At 50.8% G+C, this 23,166-nt stretch overlaps 1 protein-coding gene across 3 annotated transcripts; it reads left to right on the top strand.

Annotated features, from left to right (window-relative positions):
- The first annotated feature begins 763 nt into the window (after nt 1-763).
- FHL3 (four and a half LIM domains 3) lies at nt 764-22,340 on the top strand. 3 transcript variants are annotated; one of them, XM_048500933.1, is made up of 6 exons: nt 764-900; nt 19,210-19,377; nt 19,661-19,835; nt 19,948-20,117; nt 20,823-21,009; nt 21,120-22,340. In XM_048500933.1, exons 2-6 carry the CDS (start codon nt 19,222-19,224, stop codon nt 21,272-21,274), a joined length of 843 nt encoding a protein of 280 aa, XP_048356890.1. In that variant the 5' UTR covers nt 764-900; nt 19,210-19,221; the 3' UTR covers nt 21,275-22,340. The 3 variants fall into 3 exon arrangements, with proteins under 3 accessions (XP_048356890.1, XP_048356888.1, XP_048356889.1); XM_048500931.1 differs by having other exon boundaries at nt 812-960; XM_048500932.1 differs by lacking the exon at nt 764-900 and adding an exon at nt 2,006-2,266.
- The last annotated feature ends 826 nt before the right edge of the window (nt 22,341-23,166 follow it).

Genomic DNA, 23,166 nt, shown 5'->3' with positions numbered 1-23,166 from the left:
GCTGTACCGCACAGCAGGCAGGGAAAGCAAATTGGAATGCTCGTCTTGCAGGTGGGGCCTTGGGATCTGCCAAAATTACACCTGATCTCCAGACTACAGAGATCAGTTCCCGTAGGAAAAAAGGCTGTTTTGGAAGGTGGACTCTATGGCATGGCATCACATCCCTACCGAGGGAAGGCACTTTCCAACTCATTGGAAGTTTCTCCCAGGTGTGTGTGTGTTGTTTGTTATTATGTGCTATCAAGTCACTTCCAACTCATGCTGACCCAATGAATCAATGTCCTCCAGAACGTCCTATTGATAACAGTTTTGCCGGGTCTTGCAAACTGAAGACTGTGGCTTTCTTTACAGAGGTCAATCCATCTCAAACAGGGTTGTCCTCTTTTCCTGCTGCCTTCAACCTTTCCTAGCATTATTGTCTTTCCCTGTGACTCTTGTCTTGACCAAAAATCCGCTCGCCCAGCTACCACCTTCAAAACCTCCAGCCTGGAGTTGGCAAGCAACCCTCCCAGTTAATCCAGGCATCTGACCCTCCCTGGCTTTCTGGTTCGACTCAGGGACAGCGACTGTATCCAAGGGCTGCTTGTCTCCAACAGCAGACGTCTGAGTGTCCTTCTGTCAGCTCTACCGGCCCCCTGGCGAGTGTCAGCGGCAGTCCAGTCGGAACCAGAACCCATCCCGACCGGACCGGGCCGCTGGAAGCGCTGAGCCTCGTTCGCGAGCTTTTTCTTCGAAGGGGGAGCTGCTGGCACATGGAGCAGGAGCGCGCCGGCGGCCGCCCCTTCCAGCGCGCCCAGCCGGGCCAGGCGCCTCGTGGGCAGCGGCTCCGCCCTCGCGAGGGCCGGGCAGACGGAGGGCGCGGCCACTCCGACTCGGGCAGCCTGCCGGGCTGGAGAGAAGGTAGGAGCCGCCGCCGCCGCAGGAGCCGGACGCGAGCGGAGCGCCGACGGGGCGCGGCAGGTGGGCGAGGCGCTGCGCTGCTGCGGAAGGAGCCCCTTCCGCCCCCGGGACTCCGTGCGCTCGGCCCGGCCGGCTCCTCTTCTCCCCCGGGGTGCGGTGGAGGACAGGGATGGGTTGGTGGGGAGGAAAGGCGCCTCCGAGCCGTCGGAGGTGTCTCCGGGGCCGCCTCGCTGGGCTTGGGAGGCTCGTGGGCAAAAAGCCGCCGGGCCGGGCAAGGGAGGGCGCGAGTTGGGAGCCACGTCTCCTGCCAGGCGGGGAAGCAAAATAGCCGAGGAGGGGGCTCGATCCGTCTCTTCAGAGAGTCGGGGGAGGGGGGTTGAGCTCTGTCGGGTCGCTTTGTCCCTTCATACTGGAACTGCTGTGGTGGGACCGCCCCTCCCCTTACCCGGATGGAAAGGTATAGTGACTTTTAAAGGGGGGGGCACTAGAAACTAGGCTGCAAACGAGGCCGCATAGACTACACCGCCACCCCAATAAAAAGGACACGTGTGAATGCCTCTCTTAGTTGTACTCAAACTTTGCTGGGGCATGAACCCGAATGGTCGTCTAAGGCTTAGAGGTCCAAAGCGGGGGAGAGAAATGACCTCCCCCCCCCCCTCAAACCCAGGGTGGTCGAGCCCAATTTTGAATTCCCCTCCACCTAGAAGAGAGCTGGTAGAACTGGGGAAAAGCTGGGCGGCCCTTCTGTGCTGGCAAGGCTGCTTTTAAGAGAGTCTGTCTGCACCCGTGAACCTACCGCGCCTGGCATTGTTCATGAGAAGCCCCCATGCCAAGTTCTGGCACCGGCTTGGCTTTCTCTCCTTGGCGGGTTGGTCCCCAAGACAGAAGGAGCCAGCCGCCTCCCCGAGGGCAGGGGAAAGGATAACCAAGAAGGCGAGCTGATGGCTTGTTGCTCTTTGATCATCCTCCAAAACTGGCAGCTGGAGGCAAACTGCTCCGCCCTGCCTACTGGTAGGGCTAGCCCTGCCCTGCGGCTGGTGAAATGCCCTCCTCGAGGAACCGTTCTTAACTTCTCTGATCCCCCCCCCCCTCCTTCCTGTTGTCTGCTTTAGGGTGGCTGGGTGGGGTGGGAGCTGCTGCCTCTGCAGACTTGGTTTCGAAGGCTGAAATGTGGGCTGAATCTGCCCGTGACCACCTTCAGTCCAGGGAATGAGAAGGGGCCCCTGGTTCATTGAGCGCTTGCTGGATTCCTTGTGTGTGTTCACCTGGATTTTTGCCTGCACGTTTGTGATTTACGGCTTATCCTGCCTCCCCTGTGCGTGTCTGTGTGTGAGTCACAAAGTTGGGAAGTCACGTCTCTCTGAAGGTGAGTGAGCTCTTGAAGGGCATCTGGGGCAAACACGCATAAAAGCGGGTAGCTGTTAGAGTAGCAGACCGATCCCACTACCAGCATGCAACCTCTTGCTTTCTTTCCAAACCAGTATCTTTCCAAACCAAAGATACTGAAATTGGCTCTGAATGGATGTAGCTCTAAAAATTAAATTGAACAGACTTGGTGGTCTTCTTGAGAGCTAAATTGCTTCAGCCCCTCCAATACTGTGTTCATAACAGTTGGCAAAAACCCTTTTATTCCCTTTTGAAGGAAAGCACTAGTGTCAACCTGGGTTCCACTGGGACTTGATGCCCCGATTATTAGGTTGTATCTCCAAATGGTAACCTAACAAAAGTTCTCTGGCTCTCATTCCTCTGTTCAGTAAATTAATTAGTTTATTGACAGTTTTCAAAGTACTAATTAAAAAAAAAACTTCTTTGTGCTGTTCCAGAGAGCTTTCTCCCTGGAATTTTAAAAGAAACCTGTATATAATTTCATATGCATCCACAACATATGTATGCTTAATTTTTTGACTCTCATCTGAATAACAAGGGTTCAGAGTCTGCAGCTGTGTTAGCACTTCTTTTGATTTGCTTTTTTTTAAGGGGCTATTTTAACTTTTTGAGGGGCAGCTGGATGACTTGTGACCGGAAAAAAGTCTGTCCCTGTTTTTTGTCTGGCCTCTCCACTGCCTCCGGAAAAAGCTGGGGGGGGGGGGGGGGAGCCATTCACAGTGCAGCATCTGGGCCTGCCAGCTGTGCAGAGGAGGGGGGACTTCCTCTTGGCCGTCTAGTACAGATTTGGCTTTTGATGGTGAATCACAAGGACATCTGTCTTTGTGTCAGGTCTGCAACAACAGATTTTAACTTCCTTCCATTAAGATCCTCTTCCTACACATTGGACCCCTGATAGTGTTCTGGCGGGGTGGGGGGAGCTGAGAAAGAAGGATGTCCATTGCCATGGATTCTGTGATGCGTGATCACTGTCTTGAATGAAGATAAACCAGGGCTGTCAAACATGCAGCTGGGGGCAAGATCCGGCCCATTGAGAGGGTTTATCAGGCCCATGAGCCACATGAGGCCACCCCCCTCACTCCCAATCTGGCCTGGCTAGCCCACAGCAGGCTTGCCAGTCCAGGCACCTCCCTGTTTCTGATTGGGCCTGCCAAGCATATTGCAGGCTCACCAGTCGGAGCAGCCACTCCCCCTACTCCCAATATGACCCCTCCCACCAGTGCCAATCTGGACTGGTGAACCTGTAGCAGACTCACCAATTCAGCCTCACCCTCCTAGTACCGACCACCTCCCCCAGTGCAATTCTAGCTTGGTGAGCTCTCTGCGGGTTTGCCAGTCTAAGCAGCCATTCCCCCTCGCTTCCAATCTGACATGGTGAGGCACTGCCACTGCCCAACGCAAATCTGGTTGGCAAGTTCATTGCGTCCTCGCCATCCGAGGAAGCCACTTCCCCAATGCCGACCCCCTCCCACAGTGCTCACCTGGGCTGGCAGCTGAGGTAGCCGCTCCTCTTCCCCGGTGCTGATCTGGGCTGATGAGCTTGCTGGGGCTTGCCAGCTGAGGCAGCCTTCCTCTCCCAGGGCCTGGCCCAACCAAGTCACATATATGTCATCTCCAGCCCTCGCAACAAAGAAGTTTGATACCCCTGAGATAAACAGTGAAACCACTGCAAGCAGAATTCTGGGCAGTGTGGGACTGGCAGCTTCCTTTGCTACTTCAAAATGGAGAAAAGGAAAATGGTGTGAGCCACTCTGGGTCCCCATGGGCGAGAATGGTGAGGGGAAGGGCTGTGGCTGAGAGGTGGGGCATCTCCTTGGCTTGGAGAAGGTCCCAGCTTCAAATTGTTCAACCTTCTGAAAGGATCAAATGGGAAATGATGTGGGAAAAACCTCTGCCTGAGAGCCCCAGAGAGCAGCTGCCGGCCTGAGTAGACAATGCTTTCATGGATCAAAAGGTCTGTGAACAAATGAAGCAAAACAACTCATATCCTGTCTAGTACCAGCTTTGCTTTTTGAGGTGGTAGGCAGGAGATGTTGTAGACAGGGAGAGAGCCACCTTTGAAGTAACAGAGTGGTAAATTCAAACCTCCTTGCTCATTGTAGGCCCTGCTAACCTGCCCTGAGCAGCAAGTAGAATGAAATGTGTCCCACTCACTCATAGAGTTGATGCTCCATAACTGGATAAAGAACATAAGAAGAGCCTTGCTGGATCAGACCAGTGGTCCATCTAGTATAGCATTCTGTCTCACACAGTGGGCAACCAGTTACTCAGGAGGGCCAACAACAGGTAATCGAGTGCAAGACCTTCCTTCCCCTGATGTTGCCTCCTGGCATTGGGATTCAGACTGCCTCTGAGTGTGGATTCTGACTGTTGCCTCTTCCTTAAGGCCATGTGCTGGGTCTGCTAGGGAAGGTTTTTGCAGAGATCCTAGCCATTTGAGCTTGTTGGCAGCTGAGAGGTTTCTCAGACTAGGGATTTTGTTCCTCCTGGGATAGGTCCAGGGCTAGTAACTAGTCTGATTTGATTCTTGGTGATGGAAATACCCTTTCTAGAATGGGCAGAAATGTGTTTGACAAGGTAACCCTCAACTGTACAGCAACCAAACTGTGAAACTGGGGGCCGATATACTATACTTTAGCTGCTGCCCCTCCTAAAGATAAACAAACAAAAAATTGCATGAGGAGTAACCTATTTTGAGGGTACCCATTTGGGAACAAGAGGTCCTGAAGATCTGATATCACCCTGTTGCCCTTTGAAGAAAGAGAAACGTTGCCAGGTTCTCGGACATCACATTGCGGCTCTCAAGGGATGTAAGTAGAGCAAGTCAGTGCTGATGACCTTCAGAGCTAGCTAGAGTTGGCAGGAAGCTTTTGTACTATATTTATTTATTTTTATTTATCATATTTAAATACCGCCCTCCCCCAAAGGCTTTAGGGAAATGTGTGTGTTTGTGGATAACAGTGAGTAAAGGGGCCCCTTCACCTGTTGGAAAAACTAACCACATCTGACATTTCTATTTATTTATTTATTTGAATAAATCACAGGTGTCAAACTCACGGCCCTCCAGATGTTATGGACTACAGTTCCCATCATCCCCTGACAGCATGATGCTGGCAGGGGGTGATGGGAACTGTAGTCCATAACATCTGGAGGGCCGCGAGTTTGACACCTATGGAATAAATGAAGCTGCCTTCATCAGGCTATTGGTCCACCAAAATTAATGTTGTCCACTCAGCTGTCCAGGGTCTCAGGCAGAGATCTTTCATGTCACCTACAACCCAGTTTTTGTAACTGGAGATGCTGTAGATTGAACCTGGGACCTTCTGGATGTCAACAGAAGCTCTTCCACTGAGCCACAGCCTCTCCCCATGTGGAGGATTTTTGGGCTGCCTGTTTGTGGACATGCTCAAAATTGTGGACATGCTCAAAATGGCTTTGAAATAAATGTGCTACATTAATAATGATGCTGATGTGCTGTCAAGTCGGCCTCATGAAGTTCCACCTCATAGGGTTTTCAAGGCAAAAGATGAGCAGAGGTGGTTTGCCATTGCCTTCTTCTGCATAGCAAGGCCGGTCGTCTCTGGTGGTATCCCATCCCACCAGTTCTGCTCAGCTTCCAAGCTTGGGCAAGTCTAGACTATTTAGCCTGCTACAAGACAAGCATGAAAATACCACCAAACAAAAGCAGCACAGTAGAGCCAACACAGTGAAAATGTCTAGATAAATGCTCAGTTGAACGTAAAGGCCTTCCAGAATAAATGAGTTTTTAATGAATTTTGAAAAAGGCTTGTGATGAGGGGATACAAGGAAGCTCCCTGGGATGTTCCTCAACAGCTATCAGGGGAACATTCGCATCAATCCCCACTAAGTGCTCCTGTGATAATGCGGATTATACCCTCAAGAGATCCCTCTGCTGATTGGAGAGCATGGGCAAAAACGTTCAGATGTTTAAGCACACAAAACACATCGTGGGATGCATAATTTCCTGCCCTAAAGGCTTTTTGCAGAAGGGTGGGATAAGAATTTGGCCGTGTGGATTTGTGGGGATGGATCCAGACGAGATGTAACTTTCTTGCATCGGATTCCCTCAGTCGGTGCCTCCAAGTCCCAACTCGTAACTCCTTCATGGTCCTTCACAGAAGCACTTGAACCTGGGGTCAGCAACAAGATCTAAAGAAGGCTGCTCCATGGGTGGGAGCCCATTGAGAAGAACCTAATGTGGAGCCCATTGAGAAGAACCTACTGATAGTTGAGGAACTCTGCATCTTCCATCCAGACACAGTTGCATGTAAAAGCTTTCAGCAGTTTGCAAGAGGTGAGCAACAGAGTCTCATTCCGCACATGCAGAATAATGCACTTTCAAACTGCTTTCAGTGCTCTTTGAAGCTGTGCAGAATAGTAAAATCCACTTTCAAACAGTTGTGAAAGTGGTTTGAAAACGCATTATTTTCCGTGTGTGGAAGGGGCCAGAGAGAGGTTTCTTGTTGAAAATGTCAGGAATCAAATAGTGAAAAGGTGGCGGAGAAGCAAAGAACCTTGCAAGACCTCCAGTTGTTTCCCAGTTGCTTACTAATATTTATATACATATATGGGACACCCAAAGAGCAAGAGGGCATTCCCCTTTCTCCTCCCATGGAAGCCAAAACATGTCTGATCTAACTTGGCAGTTACCTTAAAGAAAGTTAGCAGCCATGGCTCAGTAATAGAGCATATGCTTGGCAAACCGAAGATCCCTGGTTCAACTCATGACATCTTCAGTCAAAAGGACAGGCAGAAGGAGATGTGAAAGACCTTGTCCTGAGCTTTCAGAGAGCTACTGCCAGTCCAATTAGACATCACCAATTTTGGTGGTCTAATTCAGTATAAAGTAGCTTCCTGTGTTCAGAGAAGCTTGGGTGCTCATCCGCCAAGGACAGGCTAGGAAGAATCTGCTGCTTCACAGAACCAAATCTGTTTTGAAGTCTGGGATCACACTTAGGGACATAATGTTCCAAATAAACCCTTGTATGCTCAGCATTCTTAAACAAATTAATTTCCCCCATGAACATCTGGACTCTCCTCCAGCTCCAGGTGTTGCCACAGTGCCCTACATGACCTTCTCTCAAGTCAGATCATTGTCCTTCAAGTTCGGATTTGTCTCCGAATGCAATACGGGCAATGCAAAGTCTCCCCTGGCATCCCTAGTGGCGATCCTGTGTGCTGGAGATGGCAGGGATTATTAGTACAGTCCATCTTTCTCATTGGGACCCCAGGCAAATTGCCAGAATGATTTCAAAAAAACCATTCCAGTCAACCAATAGGTAGATTACAAAATATAGCATCAGACAGCCAGTGAATGGACCATGATAACATTTGAAGCTAACAGCAAAGATTCCTAGTAGGACAAAACCTACTAGGACAAAAACAAAAAACGTACAGTTGGACTGGGATTGTAGAACAGGACAAAGCATGCGAATCTTTCTGTTAGAAGCATTACAGGAGTCTCTTTGAGAAAAGCTTTATCCCTACTGGTTGGTGTTCGTTTTCTGGGCTGTGTGGCCATGGTCTGGTAGAACTTGTTCCTAACGTTTCACCTGCATCTGTGACTGGCATGCCAGCCACAAATGTAGGCGAAATGTTAGGAACAAGATTTACCACAACCGCAGCCGACTTCCTGGAAAACCCACTTCAACCAGCTGAGATCCGGACGTGTAGCCTTCGACAATAAACTTTATCACGATGTATGTCACCTTATTAGGCTAACCATTGCCTTGCAGCTCTGCCCCTTCTACAAGAATGCTAAAGCTAACATACAGTACAGGGGTTCAAGTGTCAATAGATAGCAAAAAAACACTGAACCCAACAGGAAATATAGACATGTAAATTCTAACATACAGCAAACAAATCAAAGCGCCCTCACTCTGTGGGTGCTACAGAACAATCACGTGCAGCCACAAACGAATGAAGCTTGCCCTGTTCTCAACAGCCGGAGACCTTCTACAAGAATGCCTTCCTGAACAATTTGCACATTTTGTGCAATGACAGACTCACATACCGGGGAGCGGGGGTGGATTTTTAATAGCCTCAGGTGGACTGTTCCACAGCATAAGGAGCTGCCTTAAAGAACGCACATGAATGGGCACTTATTGGTTTTACCTGTTTGTGGGGTAGCACCTTCAGAAGGCTTTGCTCAGATGTGTGGAATTGTCACAGTGGAAAGAAGCAGGAGAGGTGATCCTGCAGGTGTGTGGGCCCAAGGCCCTTAAAATCCTTGTGCATTTAAGCAAGGAGCTCTTTCTGTGAGTGACGGCCCTTCACCTCTGTGGGTCTCCAGCAGAGCAACGCATACTGGTGACAGATTCAGTTGCATTTCTGAAGTCGCAGGGCCAGGATTCCCCCCTTTCTCCGGTTCAGTAGTTGCTGCTATGTCTAGCCAAACCAAGTAGGACCATAATAGAAACAGGATGATTGACAGTGGAATTGTTGTGGGTCCTGAAAGATGAACTGCACTGGACCTGGAAAAGCGACACAGGGACTGTTGCCAACTTGCACATTACCTGCCGCGCAAGGCCCAGCAGTGAGCCTGGAATGGCAGAGTAGCACACCACCTCCATTGAACAGGGTTGAATTTGAGAGTGGCTCAGTCCCAGGATTGTTTTTCAGAGTTAGTCCCTAATCTGTGACTTTGGATATGCACAGCGGTTTGTCCCTGGGCCATCAATGTTCAGCTAGTGCAGGCAGTTCAGATGTCAAAGGCCAAAAACTCACAGGCAGTCTTGAGCCCCAATACCTCCCTTTCTTTAGAAGTCTAGCACTGCTTCTGGAGTATATTTCTACAATCCTATTTGCTAGCAGGAATGCAGCCTTTCAAACCCCACCCCTGGGCCAGGCATCTTTGCAGGACAGAGCACATTTTCCTCACTGGGGCATGCTGGCCTGAGCTCGGCATACCTCTTAAAGGAGGCTGGGTCACAGTGGGAGGCTGGCTGACCAGACTTCCAAGAGGACTGTGAGCAATTGTGATGATCCAGGGCCTAGTTCAGGGGTCTGCAACCTGCGGCTCTCCAGATGTTCATGAACTACAATTCCCATCAGCCTCTGCCAGCATAGCCAATTTGCCATGGGGTTGATGGGAATTGTAGTTCATGAACATCTGGAGAGCCGCAGGTTGCAGACCCCTGGCCTAGTTGGAAGCTTTTCATTGCCAGTCAGGGGGACCCTCTGGTAGAATCCACACTTTTCACTTATTTGCTTGCCCAGGTTAGTTCAGTCTCATCAGATCTTGGAAGCTAAGCAGGGTTAGCCCTGGTTAGTACTTGGATGGGAGGCCACCAAGGAAGACCAGGGTCACTGTGCAGAGGCAGGCAGTGGCAAACTACTTCTGTTCAAGTCCTGCTTTGAAAGCCCTAGAAAGTCACCATAAGTCAACTGCACGATAAGAATGAAGCCATTGCATCTATGATGGCTCATTTCCTATCTATAATAATGGTTGACAGATCTCACTACGTCTACTATAACAGCAAGTCGAAGACATAGGTTGTTCTCTTGCCGTAAAAAAACTTTTCATCTGTTTATGATTTCCTTCTATGTACTTTGCTAATTATATTTATAATATGCCATTAAAGGTTTTCGATTTGATTTGAAGTCAACTGCACCTTGATGACACTTTCCACCCCCAGCAGCTTAGGAAGGGCTGTGCCCTGAGCTTCCTGTGTCTGTGAGCAGTTCTGAGCTCCCCAAACGGAATCATTTCTGCTTCGCAGGGGGCCTCTTTGGGCTATTCAGAAGGCATATAGGAGCTGCCTGCCTTGTTGGTCACCTGTGGCACTGTGGTTGGGAAATGGCAATCAAAATGGCCAGCATGGTAGTCAAGTCTGTCCTTTCAAGATGCCAAAAACTCATCCTGATTGGACTCTTTTTGATGGGATCACTCAGGGGTTGCAGTGGCACTGCAGAGAGAAGCCCATCTAAGGACCTAAGGGTGGGTTTGTACTGTGTATCCCCGATCAACTTCTTGGATATGCTGCTGCACACATCTGCACGGACTACTGAGATCTGGGGACAACCACCGTCCTTCACTGCTGGACTTGAAAAGGGGATTGAGGTCCTTAGGGCTCAATGCTCCTATTGATACCACATGAAACTGTCTTGCATTGAATCAGACCAGAAGTGCATCAAAGGTAGTATTGCATAGGTGTCAAACTTGCGGCCCTCCAGATGTTATGGACTACAGTTCCCATCATCCACTGCCAGCATGATGTTGGCGGGGGATGATGGGAACTGTAGTCCATAACATCTGGAGGGCCACGAGTTTGACACCTGTGCAGTATTGTCTAGACTGGCAGTGGCTTTCCAAGATCTCACCTACTGGCAGATCCTTCAACTGGAAATGTCAGGGATTGGACCTGGGACCTTCTTCAAGCCTAGCAGATGCTCTGTCATTCAGCCATGCTCCACCCCCATGCAGAACTGTTCACTAGTAGTCAGTTAGCTCTGTGCCGTTTCCTCTTTTCTGCATGTCCTTAAAGAACGTGGGTGGTGTGTGAATGACAGACTCTAAAGACCTCTCCCTATGTGTGCATCAAGCCGTAAACTGGTTCTCCTGTGAGCACTGTGTCCAGTGAAGCCGACCTTTAAAGGATGCCCAGCAAAAGGTTACCTTCTACATGAAATGACTCTGCCTACTGCAGGCATCCCATCTCTCTGGCATAACTGGCCCATCTTTCATCTTTCCCTGTGTGTGTGATTCAACAGCCCCGCCCTTCAAGAACTCAGCTTTGCGCAAAGAGCAGCTGCTGCCTCGAGGTCTCTGCTCTTGTTGAATGTTCGGCATCTCCAGACTAAAAATACAGGCTGCAGAATAGGGGTCCCCCTTGTGTCCAGTCACATGGGTGTCCCAAACGCCCCAGGCAGCTGACCTCTGTCTCAGTGTCTCGCACGTATTACAGGATGTCCTTTCTGCCTGCTGGCCTCAGGTGCCTTCCCTTTCCGAGCTGTGACAAAAAATAGACCAGAGAATTGTCACATCTGCCTTCGTGCCTCTCTGGGCCAGAACTCAGTGGCAGAGTCTTCATTGCATGCAGAAGATACCAGGTTCAATCCCCCGCGCCTCTGGCTAAAACAGACCAGTCTTAGGTGGATGTGAAAGGCCTCTACTTGGTATCTTGGAAAGCCACTGGCAGTCCAAGTAGACCACAGTGACCTTTGATGGGCAAGCGACCTGATTCGGTATAAGGCAACTTCATGTGTGTGGGTTTCGTGTTTTCATGTGTTTCGACTTTCAAAGGCGAATGCACATTGCCCCAGGTTTCACCTTCTTGTGCTCCCCCCCCCCCACTCCATTTGATAGTGGCCCTTAATCCCATGACAACCAAGACCTCTGGGACTGTCCCATCTTCTCAGACAGGGGAGCTGCTGGTGCTGGCTTTGCTCAGAACTCAAGATCCGCTGCTTTGCACAGCTGCCTGCTTTTTGCACGCTGCTGTCTCTCTCGTGCTCCCTGCCTACCTAGGGTCTTGAGCAATCCTCGTGGAGAGCGGGGCTCTGGCAACCGGAGCAGCTTACCTCATCCTGGAAAAATGCTTTGTTACTGAGGCTAGGAAAACTGTCTGAGGTTTCCGTCTGAGCCGACCAGGATGGCTGGTGTCTTTTTGAACCGCAGCGCAGCCGAGGGCAAAACTGCAGCTGTTTTCAGAGCCATGGCGACAGGCCCGCCTTCAGCAATAAACTCACTGGCAGGACAGCGGGTGGCTAAAAGGGGACCTCAGGCTCAAACTGCCACCAACCCTTCTGTCGCTCGCTCGGAGGGCTGCCAGAGGATCTCCGAGAAAACCCTGGGTGACTCACGGCTTGTCAGCAGTCAACACTAATCCGGGTTCGACTCCAATTGAATCCCAAACTTGCTGAGTCCTTTTATTTGGACAGAGGCCTCTTCTGATAGGAGGAGGAGGAAGCGGTCAAGGTCAGGGCTTCCAGGGAGAGAGGGCCCAAAATATCAGATGCATGGCTCCCTTTCAAATTCCTGACTTTTGCCAGATTGTCCTTGAGCATTCTGAAAAGGCACGAGAGGACCTCTTGGGAGTGCTCCATCCTCAAGCAAGCGGGCTCAGCCCAAACTCGGGGTAGAGCTGCCTGTGTGTGGTGTGTAAAAAGAAAAAGCAATTTTCTGCTGTAACTGACTGTGGCTTCCTATGCCTGGTCCCAAAACAGTGGACTTGACGTGTGTGCTTTAAAGTATGTTGGATAAGGCACTTTCAGTGCACTTTAATGATTGTTTCCAACTGGATTTTCCTATGTGAAACAGGAAAATTGGCTTGCAAATGGTTGCTAAGGTGCCCTGAAAGGGTGAAACAAGGAAATCCAGTTGCAGGCAATTGCTAAAGTGCATTTTATTTATTTATTTATTCTTTAGACTTTTATACCGCCTCATCCCCGAGGGGCTCCGGGGATTGAAAGTATATTGCAAGTGCATTATCCAACATGTGTGAAAAACAGTTCAAGGGAGCAGCAGTGAGATGTTGGGCTGCTAGCAAACTGAGACCCCCTTTCCCCCTCTCCGTTTGGAGAGAATTCCTGGCTTGTCTTAACATGGCTAGGCCGGATAACACCAGTGGGCAGCAACTGGGCCAAACAGATCGATGTGCAATGAAACATCTGAATTAGCAGCATGTTGCCACCTGTGAATATGGGGGACAGTGGGAGTCACCAATAATATTGACGTGGGTTGCGTCCACAGAAGCAGACAGGAAGCTGCTGCAGCTTCTAGGGAGGGGAGGGGACTGGGATGCTGTGTCCTCTCCCAGGTGTCACCTTGTACGGGTGTGTTTGACCCTGCTCAAATATTTCTTGAAAAGAATGCTGGCTTACGTGTGGTTTCAGCAAGCTTTTTGCTCCACGCCAGGCATAGCAGGGCTTTCGCGAGCTCTTCTGTTCCTTGCTAGTTGCACCAAATCCAGCTACTTGCTCTTTCCTGCTGTCCAAATGAAATCCATTTTTGTACATGTGGCCTCAGTGACTTTGGTAAATGGTCCAAAACCAGAGTTTGTCCAACAGGGGTGCGGCTGCAGCTTTTGTGTGCAAACCAGGCCAGGATTGACCCAGTTTGCAGTGTCCCTTTCCAGAGGAGGATGGCCTCCAAGACCAGGTCCTGGCCCAAGAAGGTCCTGCCCACCAAACCCCACCCCGCTCCATTAATTGGGCACAAATGTCAATTATGAGTGTTGAGATTTTTGGTGCCCAGTGATTGATGTGGGGGGAGAGGAACTGATGTGGGGGGAGAGGAACTGAAAAGGGTCAGATGTTAAACCCAAAGTTGGGAAGTTTGGATGTTTGGGGTGCAAAAAAATGCAGCTTCTCTCTGGCTGAATATCTTTTGTTTGCTGATGTTGCATGTGGAGCAGGGCGAGCTTTCTGGACTGAGCTGAGTTCCCTTCTCGGAAGGTCTGTTGCAATCACAGATTTTCCTGGGTTTCCCAGGCTTGGTGCTCCCATGGAGTTCCTTGTAAAAATATAGCAGAGTGCATTGCCCCGCAGTGCGCTGAAGAAGAGTTTCTCTCTCCCGCACAACTCAGTGAGATATCTGACCTTCTCCTTCAGGCCTTTGCTCTCTTAAATCCTGTGGAGGTGTGGTCTATGCAAACAAGAGCACATCTCGTGCTAATCTTCTGGAATTAGGACTCCCAGGCACCCTTCTGGAGTCTCTGCTACTTTCCCAAAGGAATGTTATGTTTTGACTTGGACCAACCGAGAGGTCAAAGTCTGTGTTTGCCAGCAAGCAGCTGTTCAAGAAAGAGGGAGCATTCAGGACAGCTTCACAGATTGCTTATTAATGCCCTAAAACTCGCGGTTTCCAGATGTTATGGACTACCGTTCCCATCATCCCTTGCCAGCATGACGCAAGTTAAATGAACAAAGTTATTGAGGGTTATGATTATACAAAAGCGCATACAATAAGGAACCAACTGTGACAGTACAGGCTAAAATGAAAAAAATATATTTGGGCTTCTGCCAATAACAAGTTTCAAATCATTATTGCCTACAAACTTCTGGAGACAAGATTATTTTAAGCTCATTTTTTGTAAAGCGTCGCTCTGGTCGTTACTTAACTTTGAGCTTTTAGTGATGAAAAGTTGTAAGTCATTACTGACTCTGAGCCTCTCAGAAGCGATTGTTGCTTCTGTGACCTCATCCCATCAGGGTCATTTGTATAACCGTGATGATTGGTGTAAGTGTATAATTAAATGTATATGTAATTCTTTTATTGTTACAGTTTGTGTCTTCTTATTGTTAGTGCCACAATGAAGGCACAAAATATGAACCAGGACCCCCCCCCCCCTCCCCGCAGTGGATCTTAGAGAAAGAACTTGGCAAGAAGGGATCTCGGATCCCTACAGGGAAGAAGTGTTTGCACTGGTACAGAGGGATTTGTATTTGGCTCAAGCTTGCCCCGGGGAGTGTAATTGATAGCAGATGGAGCCTGCCCAGCTCTCTCCAGGACTGGAACATCTCAGCTGCACAGACGGAAATGCCATCTAGTTTTACTCCGAGGGAGGAAGAAAAGGAGGCTCTCCCTCCCTTTGTTGCCTGCAGGACCCGCTCCCGTCGTGCTGCCTCTAAAAAGGGGCGGGAATGCCTGCCCCCCTGTGTAACAGATGGTCTAGATTTCACAGCCCGCAGAGGGGCATGGTAACCCGAGAAGCGTCCCTTTCGAGCAGGAAACGTTCCCAGCTTGTGAAGCCTGCGGAGAGGGAACTGCCGCGCTCTCCCCGATTAAATGCAGGAAGATTCTCTCCCCACCACCACATAACCTCCCTTGACCTCCTGCTGCCGTGGTGTCAGCTGAACGGAGGCCACGTCCAAAAGGCGCCTCTAGCCCCCAAAAGCCACAAGCGCCTTCGCTCTCGGATACCTGATCCACGTCCCTCCCCTTGGAAAGGCTCCCTCTGGAGAGGCAGTTCTCCAAACAAAGAGCCGCAAGCGAGAGCAACTGTTTTGACCAAATTTGGGGAAAAGAGTTCCCTTTCGCCTCTGTGCAGACATGGAGAGCAAGGCTCCGGCAGCCCCCTCCCGGGCCAGTGAAATCCGGCAGTGCCAGTGTGTGAGACTGCACAGTTGCAACACATCAGCTCCAGCGCACGTAGCTCGTCCACAGCCTGTCCCAGGTCCTGTTGACCCGAGGAGTGTTTCCAGAAATGGTTCACAGGAAGGGCCAAGTCTGATCTTCAGCTCCTCAGTCAGTGATTCGAACTGGTTTGCTTGTTGTAAGGGGAGACCTTTGGGGAAAGGGGCTGCGGCACAAGGGTGGACTATCTGCCTGGCATGCAGGAGGTCCCAGGTTCCATCTGTGGCATCCTCAGTTAAAGGGATCAGGTAGCAGGTGAGGCGGCACTGTGGCACACCTCTGCCGGAGACCCCAGGGAGCTTCTAATTTTGATGGACCAACAGTAAGCCAACTGCAGGTGTTCATTGTAGAGCTGTCATTCAGCAAAGGGTGGGGAAATGTTAAAATGCCTGCTGCATCTCTGCATGGTCCATCGGACCTCTATGCCCCACCCATCCCCAGGGGCTGACGTATTGTCCACTCTTAGGAGCAGCCATGGCGTAGTGGTTAAGAGCAGGTACATTCTAATCTGGAGGAACCGGGTTTGATTCCCCGCTCTGCCGTTTGAGCTGTGGAGGCTTATCTGGGGAATTCAGATTAGCCTGTGCACTCCCACACACGCCAGCTGGGTGACCTCGGGCTAGTCACAGCTTCTCGAAGCTCTCTCAGCCCCACCCACCTCACTGAGTGTTTGTTGTGAGGGGGAAAGGGCAAGGAGATTTTAAACCCCTTTGAGTCTCCTACAGGAGAGAAAGCGGGGATATAAATCCAAACTCTTCTTCATCTTCTTCCCTTGGGACTAAAATCCCTCACTGTTTATTGGCTGATATGCAAGAACATGAAAAATCCAGAGCAAGTTTCCCCTCTGGTTTAAGCCTGGCCATCAGGAGGAGGAGTTGGATATATATCCCCCCCCTTCTCTCCTCAAAGGGCTTACAAACTCCTTTCACAACAAACACCCTGTGAGATAGGTGGGGCTGAGAGAGCTCAGAAGAACTGTGACTAGCCCAAGATCACCCAGCTGGCATGCACAAGCTGATCTAGTTCACCCGATGAGCCTCCGCAGCTCAAGTGGCAGAACAGGGAATCAAACCCAGATTAGAGTGCATCTGATCTTAACCACTACATCTTGCTGGCTCTCCACAGCACACCCATGCCTTGTACACAAAAAACAGTGTGGGGTGGCTGTGTTTTGTCTTGCTAGTCTCTGCTGCTTAAAAGCCAATTTTTCACAATTTACCTCCCCGTGGACAGTGCTTTTTTGGTCAGAGCTGTTGAAAAACTGTTTGCTCTAGAGCTTCACTGGATGTCAACATGGCACGTCGTGTTTCATGCTGCAGTGTGCATGAAGCAGTGCCAGACAAGACAGGTGAGCTTTTTCTGCATCCTAAAGCCAAGACCAGCTCATTTTTTTTGGTTGGGCTTACTTGATGTGAACATTGCTTGAACATCTGGAGGGAGCCAAGGCAAGGGGAACCCACACTTTCTTGCCCAGGAATGCATTTTACCTGTGCCCAAGAGGTTGTTTTCTTCAGCCCTCCCCTGAAAACAGTTGCTGGCTCTGGGGGATGACCCATGGGAATCGATTTTCAGAAGTCTATGTTCAGCTTTCCTGACATAACCCCCTTTCCCCACAACAAAACTCCCTGCCAGATATTTGTCTCTGTGTAAAGCAGACTATTGGGGTGGGGGGCATTGGGGGGAGGGGCTGTACAGCACCATTGTTCAGCACCCTTCTGGGCAGATTCAGGGTGTGTTCTTCTGCCTCGCGCTCAGCTACCTTTGCTCCACAAGGTATGGCATGGACTTACTAGCCTAGCAGCTGGCATAATCACACTGACATTTGACTCACCCTCCTCCAAGGCCAAAGAATTACCCTCCCATTTTGGGTTAGTTTTGAAAGGACTGCACCGTTGCCGTTTCCCTCTGACCTGACTCACAGCTTGCCCTTGCAGGTCTCCGGCAGGCTAGTCTGGGCACGTTCTGCAAGCTCTTTGCCAGGTTAGCCAGACAGATTTGTAAACCTTGCCGGTACAGTGAACAAGGAGATGCTGCAGGCGGCCCTTGGGTCAGGGTAGGGAGCCCGGCTCTGGGCAGAGGCCCCATCATGCAGTTACTGAGCAGAAACAAGGGCACTCCTTCGGTGTCTTGCCCGGCAGGGAAGTTGACTGATCCCCTGTCTTCTCCCCCTTTTGACCTGTGGCAGGAATCACAGTTCTCAGGGGGTGGGACCTGGCTGCGATTCCTAGGCAATGAGAATGAAGAGCACAGAGCACATCTGTGTGCAGTCAGGAAGAAGGGCAGCTCAAAATTCAGCTCACTGGTGAACTTTAAGCAGTGGCTGGACAAACGTTTATCTGGGTCTATGCTGATCCTGCATTGAGCAGAGGGTTGGACTAGATGGCCTGTATGGCCCATTCCAACTCTATGATTCCTAGAGTCTCCACCCTAAACAGAGTTGTAGAGAGGCTGTGGCTCAGTGGAAAAGCCTCTGCTTTGCATGCTGGAATCCCAGGCTCAATTCCCAGCATCTCCAGTTAAAAGAATTAGGTAAGAAGTGATATGAAAGGCCTCTGCCTGAGACCTTGAAGAGCCACTGCCCGTCTGAGTAGACCGTACTGACATCAAGGGACTTCTGCTCTGATTCAAAATAATATTCAAAAAATGTGGGGTGGGTGCACTGAGTAAATACAGGCAAACCAAGATTTCTTTCTTTGAGGATTATACACAAGGCATGTGAGAAAGCAGTTGGCTGCAGTCCTGGAAGAGCCAGAGTCAAATATTATTAAACACACACTCTCCTTTGAAAGTTTTGTAAATTAGAGCTACAAGTACTCGGCCGTTGAAGGAATTCCAAAAGTAAACTCACCGGAGTTTGGTCAGCCCAAACCCAAATGTGATTGTGGAATGATGATAGATTATTTACAAGTAGCTAATATTTATATTGCACACATTGTAGTTAGATGTGAGTGTATATTGTAAGCTGAAAGCATTATTTGGGTTAGAGAGTCAAGGAGTACTTTTGTATGTATGTAAACACAGGAATTTTCATTATAAAGGTTTAAAATGCATTGCTGTCTTAGGACAAGTGTGTTAGCCCTCCGGGTGTAAAAGTGGTTTGGCTGGCTGTATTTACTGATTCAAAATAAGGCAGCAGCAGCAGCATGTGTGTTTATTTTGATTCAGTGGAGAGGTGCGATGGAGAGGCAGGCAGAGTCTGTGCCTGAGTCTGTGACTGCGATTTTGTGTTCTGTGAGAATCTTTCTTCCCTCTCAGTTTTTATTTCAGTGGAGTAGTCTTTCCTTCGCCCCCTTCCCTGGACTTGCAGTGTGTTGCCCTGGCCGTCCCGTGTAGTTTCTGGTGCTCCCAGCTGAGGTTTTGCTTGGACAAAGAGCCATCATGAGATGAGGATGGGGCCGCTCATAAAATTGGCAAAGGGGGAAGAGATCTCTTGTGCAATTCTTTTCCCCCACCCATTTCCCAAAGTGTCATTTTTGGCTTTCAAGTGTTCTTTCACCTCCATCTGTGCAATGGTGGGTGCGGAGAATCTGTTTCTTTCGTCTTTCTTTTTTGCAGTAAAGTTTACTAAATTCCAACAAAACAAATACTTTCAAAACATGTAACAAATATTGTGTCTTGTCCACTTCTTAAACGGGGGGAAGTTAAGAAGAGAAAATAATGATTCGATAATTATGGTAATTGATTTATACTGATTCAGTTTCAGAATCTGTTTCTCTGTTGAGAGACCGGCCTATCAGAGGCTGAGCCTCCTGGTCCTAGCAGGCTGTCTGTGATCTTCCGGGTAGTTTGGCACTCCGGCTAACTGTGGCACCTTCTCTCTCCAGGAGGCGTGCAGCATGTCGGAGGGGTTTGATTGTGTGAGCTGCAAGGAGACCTTGTACGGGCGCAAGTACATCCAGGTGGACGAAGGACCGTTCTGCATCCCTTGCTATGATTCCCGCTTTGCCAACACCTGTGATGAGTGCAAGGAACTGATTGGGCATGACTGCAGGGTAAGCCTGGCCCCAGCCCCATAGCTGCTGTCCCTGAGCCCCAGCCAGTTCAGCATCTCCCTACTGGAGGCTAACACCCCCTTCCCAAACCTCCAGGAATTTCCCAACCTGAAGTTGGCAACCCTAGACTGCCACTCTGACTTGGAGCAGCCCACTAAAGAAAGCCGGGGGGGGGGGGGCTACCTGTCCTGCTAAGCAGACGGTGGCTCATTCCCTGTGCTTCAGCTGCCAGAGCAGGCAGGAGGATTTGTCAATCATCTCCTCTCCTCCCTCCCCCTTGCAGGAGCTCTACTACGAAGACCGCCATTACCACGAGGGCTGCTTCCGTTGCTTCCGCTGTGACCGCTCGTTGGCCGATGAGCCCTTCACTTGCCAGGGGGAGGAGCTTCTCTGCAACGACTGCTACTGCCGGGAGTTCTCTTCCCAGTGCATCGCCTGCCAGCAGATTGTCATGCCAGGTATGATGCTGGCTAACTGGAAAGGCAGGCGGGGCGGGGCGGGATCTTCTGTGCATCTGGGAGACCACCGCATGCCAGCGTGCTCTAATCCCCAGTGCTTTCTGCCCCACAGGCTCCCGGAAGTTAGAGTACAATGGGAAGACGTGGCACGAGCATTGCTTCCTCTGCAGCAGCTGCCAGCAGCCCATCGGGGCACACTCCTTTATCCCCGACCAGCAGGATCACTTCTGTGTCCCTTGCTATGAGAGCAAGTTTGCTCCTCGCTGTACACACTGCAAAAAGGTCAGTGGTGGGGGGTGGGGGGACTCCCTCAGGCTTCCAGGTGGAGGGACGGGGGTTGGGGGAGGGGCACCACCTTGTGGGAGAAAAAAAGTTAAAATAAAGCCTCATCATGTCCTTCACAGAAATTCATTTAGGAAATGAGAAAGCACTCTAGAAAACCATAGAGTTTTTGGCAATTTCTAGGGCTACCCCCAGAAGCTCAGTGCCACTTCCTTTATCAGAGTTCCCAGTTATTTTGAGCCCGTGGGCACCTTTGGAATTCTGACATGGTGTGGTGGGCACAGCCACAAAATAGGTGTCATATAATGGCAACTGCAGGAGGGTGAGCCAGCCCCAGAATGGCTGCTGTGTTGTATATTGGTGGCAGCTGCTGCCAATTGAGCATTTAAAAAAATCTGTACAGCTAATGACATCTCCATGGCCAATAGCCCCACCTGCCTGCCCACCCACTCTCTAAAAACACTTGAGGTGTCAGCGAGTGGCAGGGTGCCACAGGTACCATATTGGGAACGTCCTGTGTGAACTTTTAGTAAGTACACCAGGCTGGTTTTCTCTCTTAATTTTTCCTCACTCCTTCTCCAAGCGGCAGTGGGCAACGGGGGCTGGGGATGGGAGATACTCTGGCCCTGCCACGGACATGGCTGCCTTAGGGGAAAAGAGAACTGTACAGAGCTTCCAATGTAAACGTTACTACTGTACCCACAGTCGTTGACCAAGGGAGGAGTGACCTACCGGGACGAGCCGTGGCACAAGGAATGCTTTGTGTGCACCAGCTGCAGGGTGCCCCTGGCCGGGCAACACTTCACCTCCCAGGACGACCAGCCGTACTGCGTGAAATGCTTTGGGAACCTCTATGCCAAGAAGTGCAGTGCGTGCACCAAGCCCATCACAGGTGAGTGGGGGTCCCCCAGGAGGAAGGTCCCCCGTGGAGGTGAATGGGGGTCCCCCGTGGAGCCAGCAGGAAGCTCTGCTTGTGCGGCTGCTGAGTGTCCTCTTCCGCAGGGTTCGGAGGGGGCAAGTACGTGTCCTTTGAGGATCGGCACTGGCACCACAACTGCTTCAGCTGTTCCCGCTGTGCCACCTCACTGGTGGGGAAGGGCTTCATCCCCGAGAACGACGAGATCCTGTGCCGCGACTGTGCCAGCAGTGACCTCTGAAGCGCCGCCAGGCACCTGTCCTTCAGGCTTTGTGTGTGCCCAAGTCCCTTCCTGGAGCAGCCGGCAGGAGGGGGTGGGCAGATGCCCTCCCCAGGAAGTTGTTGGTCCCTACTTGCTCTGGCCTGCTTGGCCAGCCCCTGGCTTGCTCGTGCAGGCTGTTCCCATGAGATCGCACTCCCTCCCCATCTCACCCCCATCCTGACGCTGGCAAGGCATTTTGCAGGTCTAGGAAGGTCTGATTAGTGGTCCCAGCTGGAGGGGGCGGGGGGGGGGGGGGGAATGTCTGAGATTGGGGGCAGGGGGCGGCTATGGGCCAGGCAGGACTTGGCTCAGCTCTCAGAGAAGACTTCTGGAATCAAAAGCTGCTCCAGCTTTTTGAAGTTTTGGCACAATGGTCCCCGGCTGCTGATGCAGACAGCTTCTTTTCCCACAGCGAGAGCCAAACTTAGCATGCTTGGTTTGGCAGGGAGGGAGGTGATGAAAAGGAGATCCTCTCCAGCACTTCCCAGGATACGCTTCTTCTCTTCCACCCTTCTCAATAAGCAAGGCCAGGAGCTTGAGGATACCTAAAAGGTTGGGCCCTTTTGTCTGGGTCCCCAGCACCTCTGCATTGAAGGGGAGTGCAAAGGGAAAGAGGAGCAGACAGAGAGATCTCTCAGGTTCCAAATCCCAGCCTTCAAACCCAGAGGAGCGGGGACCTTGGCTCAGCCATAACTGGGGAGCCCACCCTTGGCTGCACCTCTTGGCCTGACCAGAGCTTCTGGGGTACCTGCTCTGGCTTGGGGTTGCTTCCTTCTGTTGAGGTTTTCCCTTTCTTCCCTTTCTCTGGGTGCGGGAGACAACACATCCCCTCCCACTCGCCAGAGAAAGGTTGAAGATGTCCCCAATCCTCAAATCTTTGCTGGAGGGGTGGAATTAAACCCCAGATAAGTGTTTCAAGGGTGGGGTGTTTTTTTTGGGGGGGGGGAGGGGTTGTTTCCTATAGCCCTATTCGCTGCCAGTAATTGTATGTGCCTTTTCCCTCCCACTTCTGGCATTGAATAATAAACCATGTTATTGGACTGTGGACGTCCCTGGTGGGTTTTTTTCGTGGGTGGTGGAAGTGGCTAATGTGACCTTTGGTTCATTTGAAATTTGCAGTCTATCCTCTTGCTGAGTCCTTCCTAAATCTTCAGCCTGGGTTTTGCTACAAAGAAAGAAAATTGACTAACCCTGCCCTGTTCCCCTCCTCCTCCCGTTTGCTTGTCCAGTCCGGTCGGCCTGGTACTTTCTGGGCTTCCAGACAACATCTCTCACGAGACTCCGGGGCCTTAGTTGCAAACAGAAGCTGAGCTCCTCTGGATATCCCACGCCTGCCTGCCCTCCCATCAGCCTTTGTGTGAAATGAATCCCATTCAGCAGAGCCCCTCCTTCTTGCTGTTCTGAAAGGCCCCCGCGATGTCAGGCAATTCACTCCCCTGCCTCCAGTTTTCTTGTCTCAGTCCCCCTCCTTTTCATTCTGTTCCTGCACAACGTTCAACTTTATTCACGATTGCCTTTCCAGATGTGGCTGCCGTTGAAACTTTTTGGAAGGTGGGGGGGGGGTGCTTGGCCCAGATAACAATCAGCTTCCCCACCCCCCGCTCGGCTTGCAGGTTTTGCCCCTGGGATCCAGGAACTGGCGCTGTTCTCCAAAAAAGGAAACGGCCCATCTGCATGTGGCCAGCAACATCTGGATTCCATCCCAACAAGAAGGGGCTGTGACTCACTTAATGAGGGGGAGAGGGGTGAGCTCATGTACTGAAGGCCCGGAGCACTGGGGGCGGAACCAGAAGCGCCGTTGGGTGAGGCAGCCAAGTTGGAAAGGGGCCCAGTGCTGCTGAGTGAGAAAGCCGGGGGGGGGGGGGCGGCAG

Source organism: Sphaerodactylus townsendi, linkage group LG06 (genome assembly GCF_021028975.2).
Source record: "Sphaerodactylus townsendi isolate TG3544 linkage group LG06, MPM_Stown_v2.3, whole genome shotgun sequence".
NCBI lineage: Eukaryota > Metazoa > Chordata > Lepidosauria > Squamata > Sphaerodactylidae > Sphaerodactylus > Sphaerodactylus townsendi.
The sequence above is the reverse complement of the archived record's forward strand: the minus strand, read 5'-3'. Positions and strand labels throughout refer to the sequence as shown.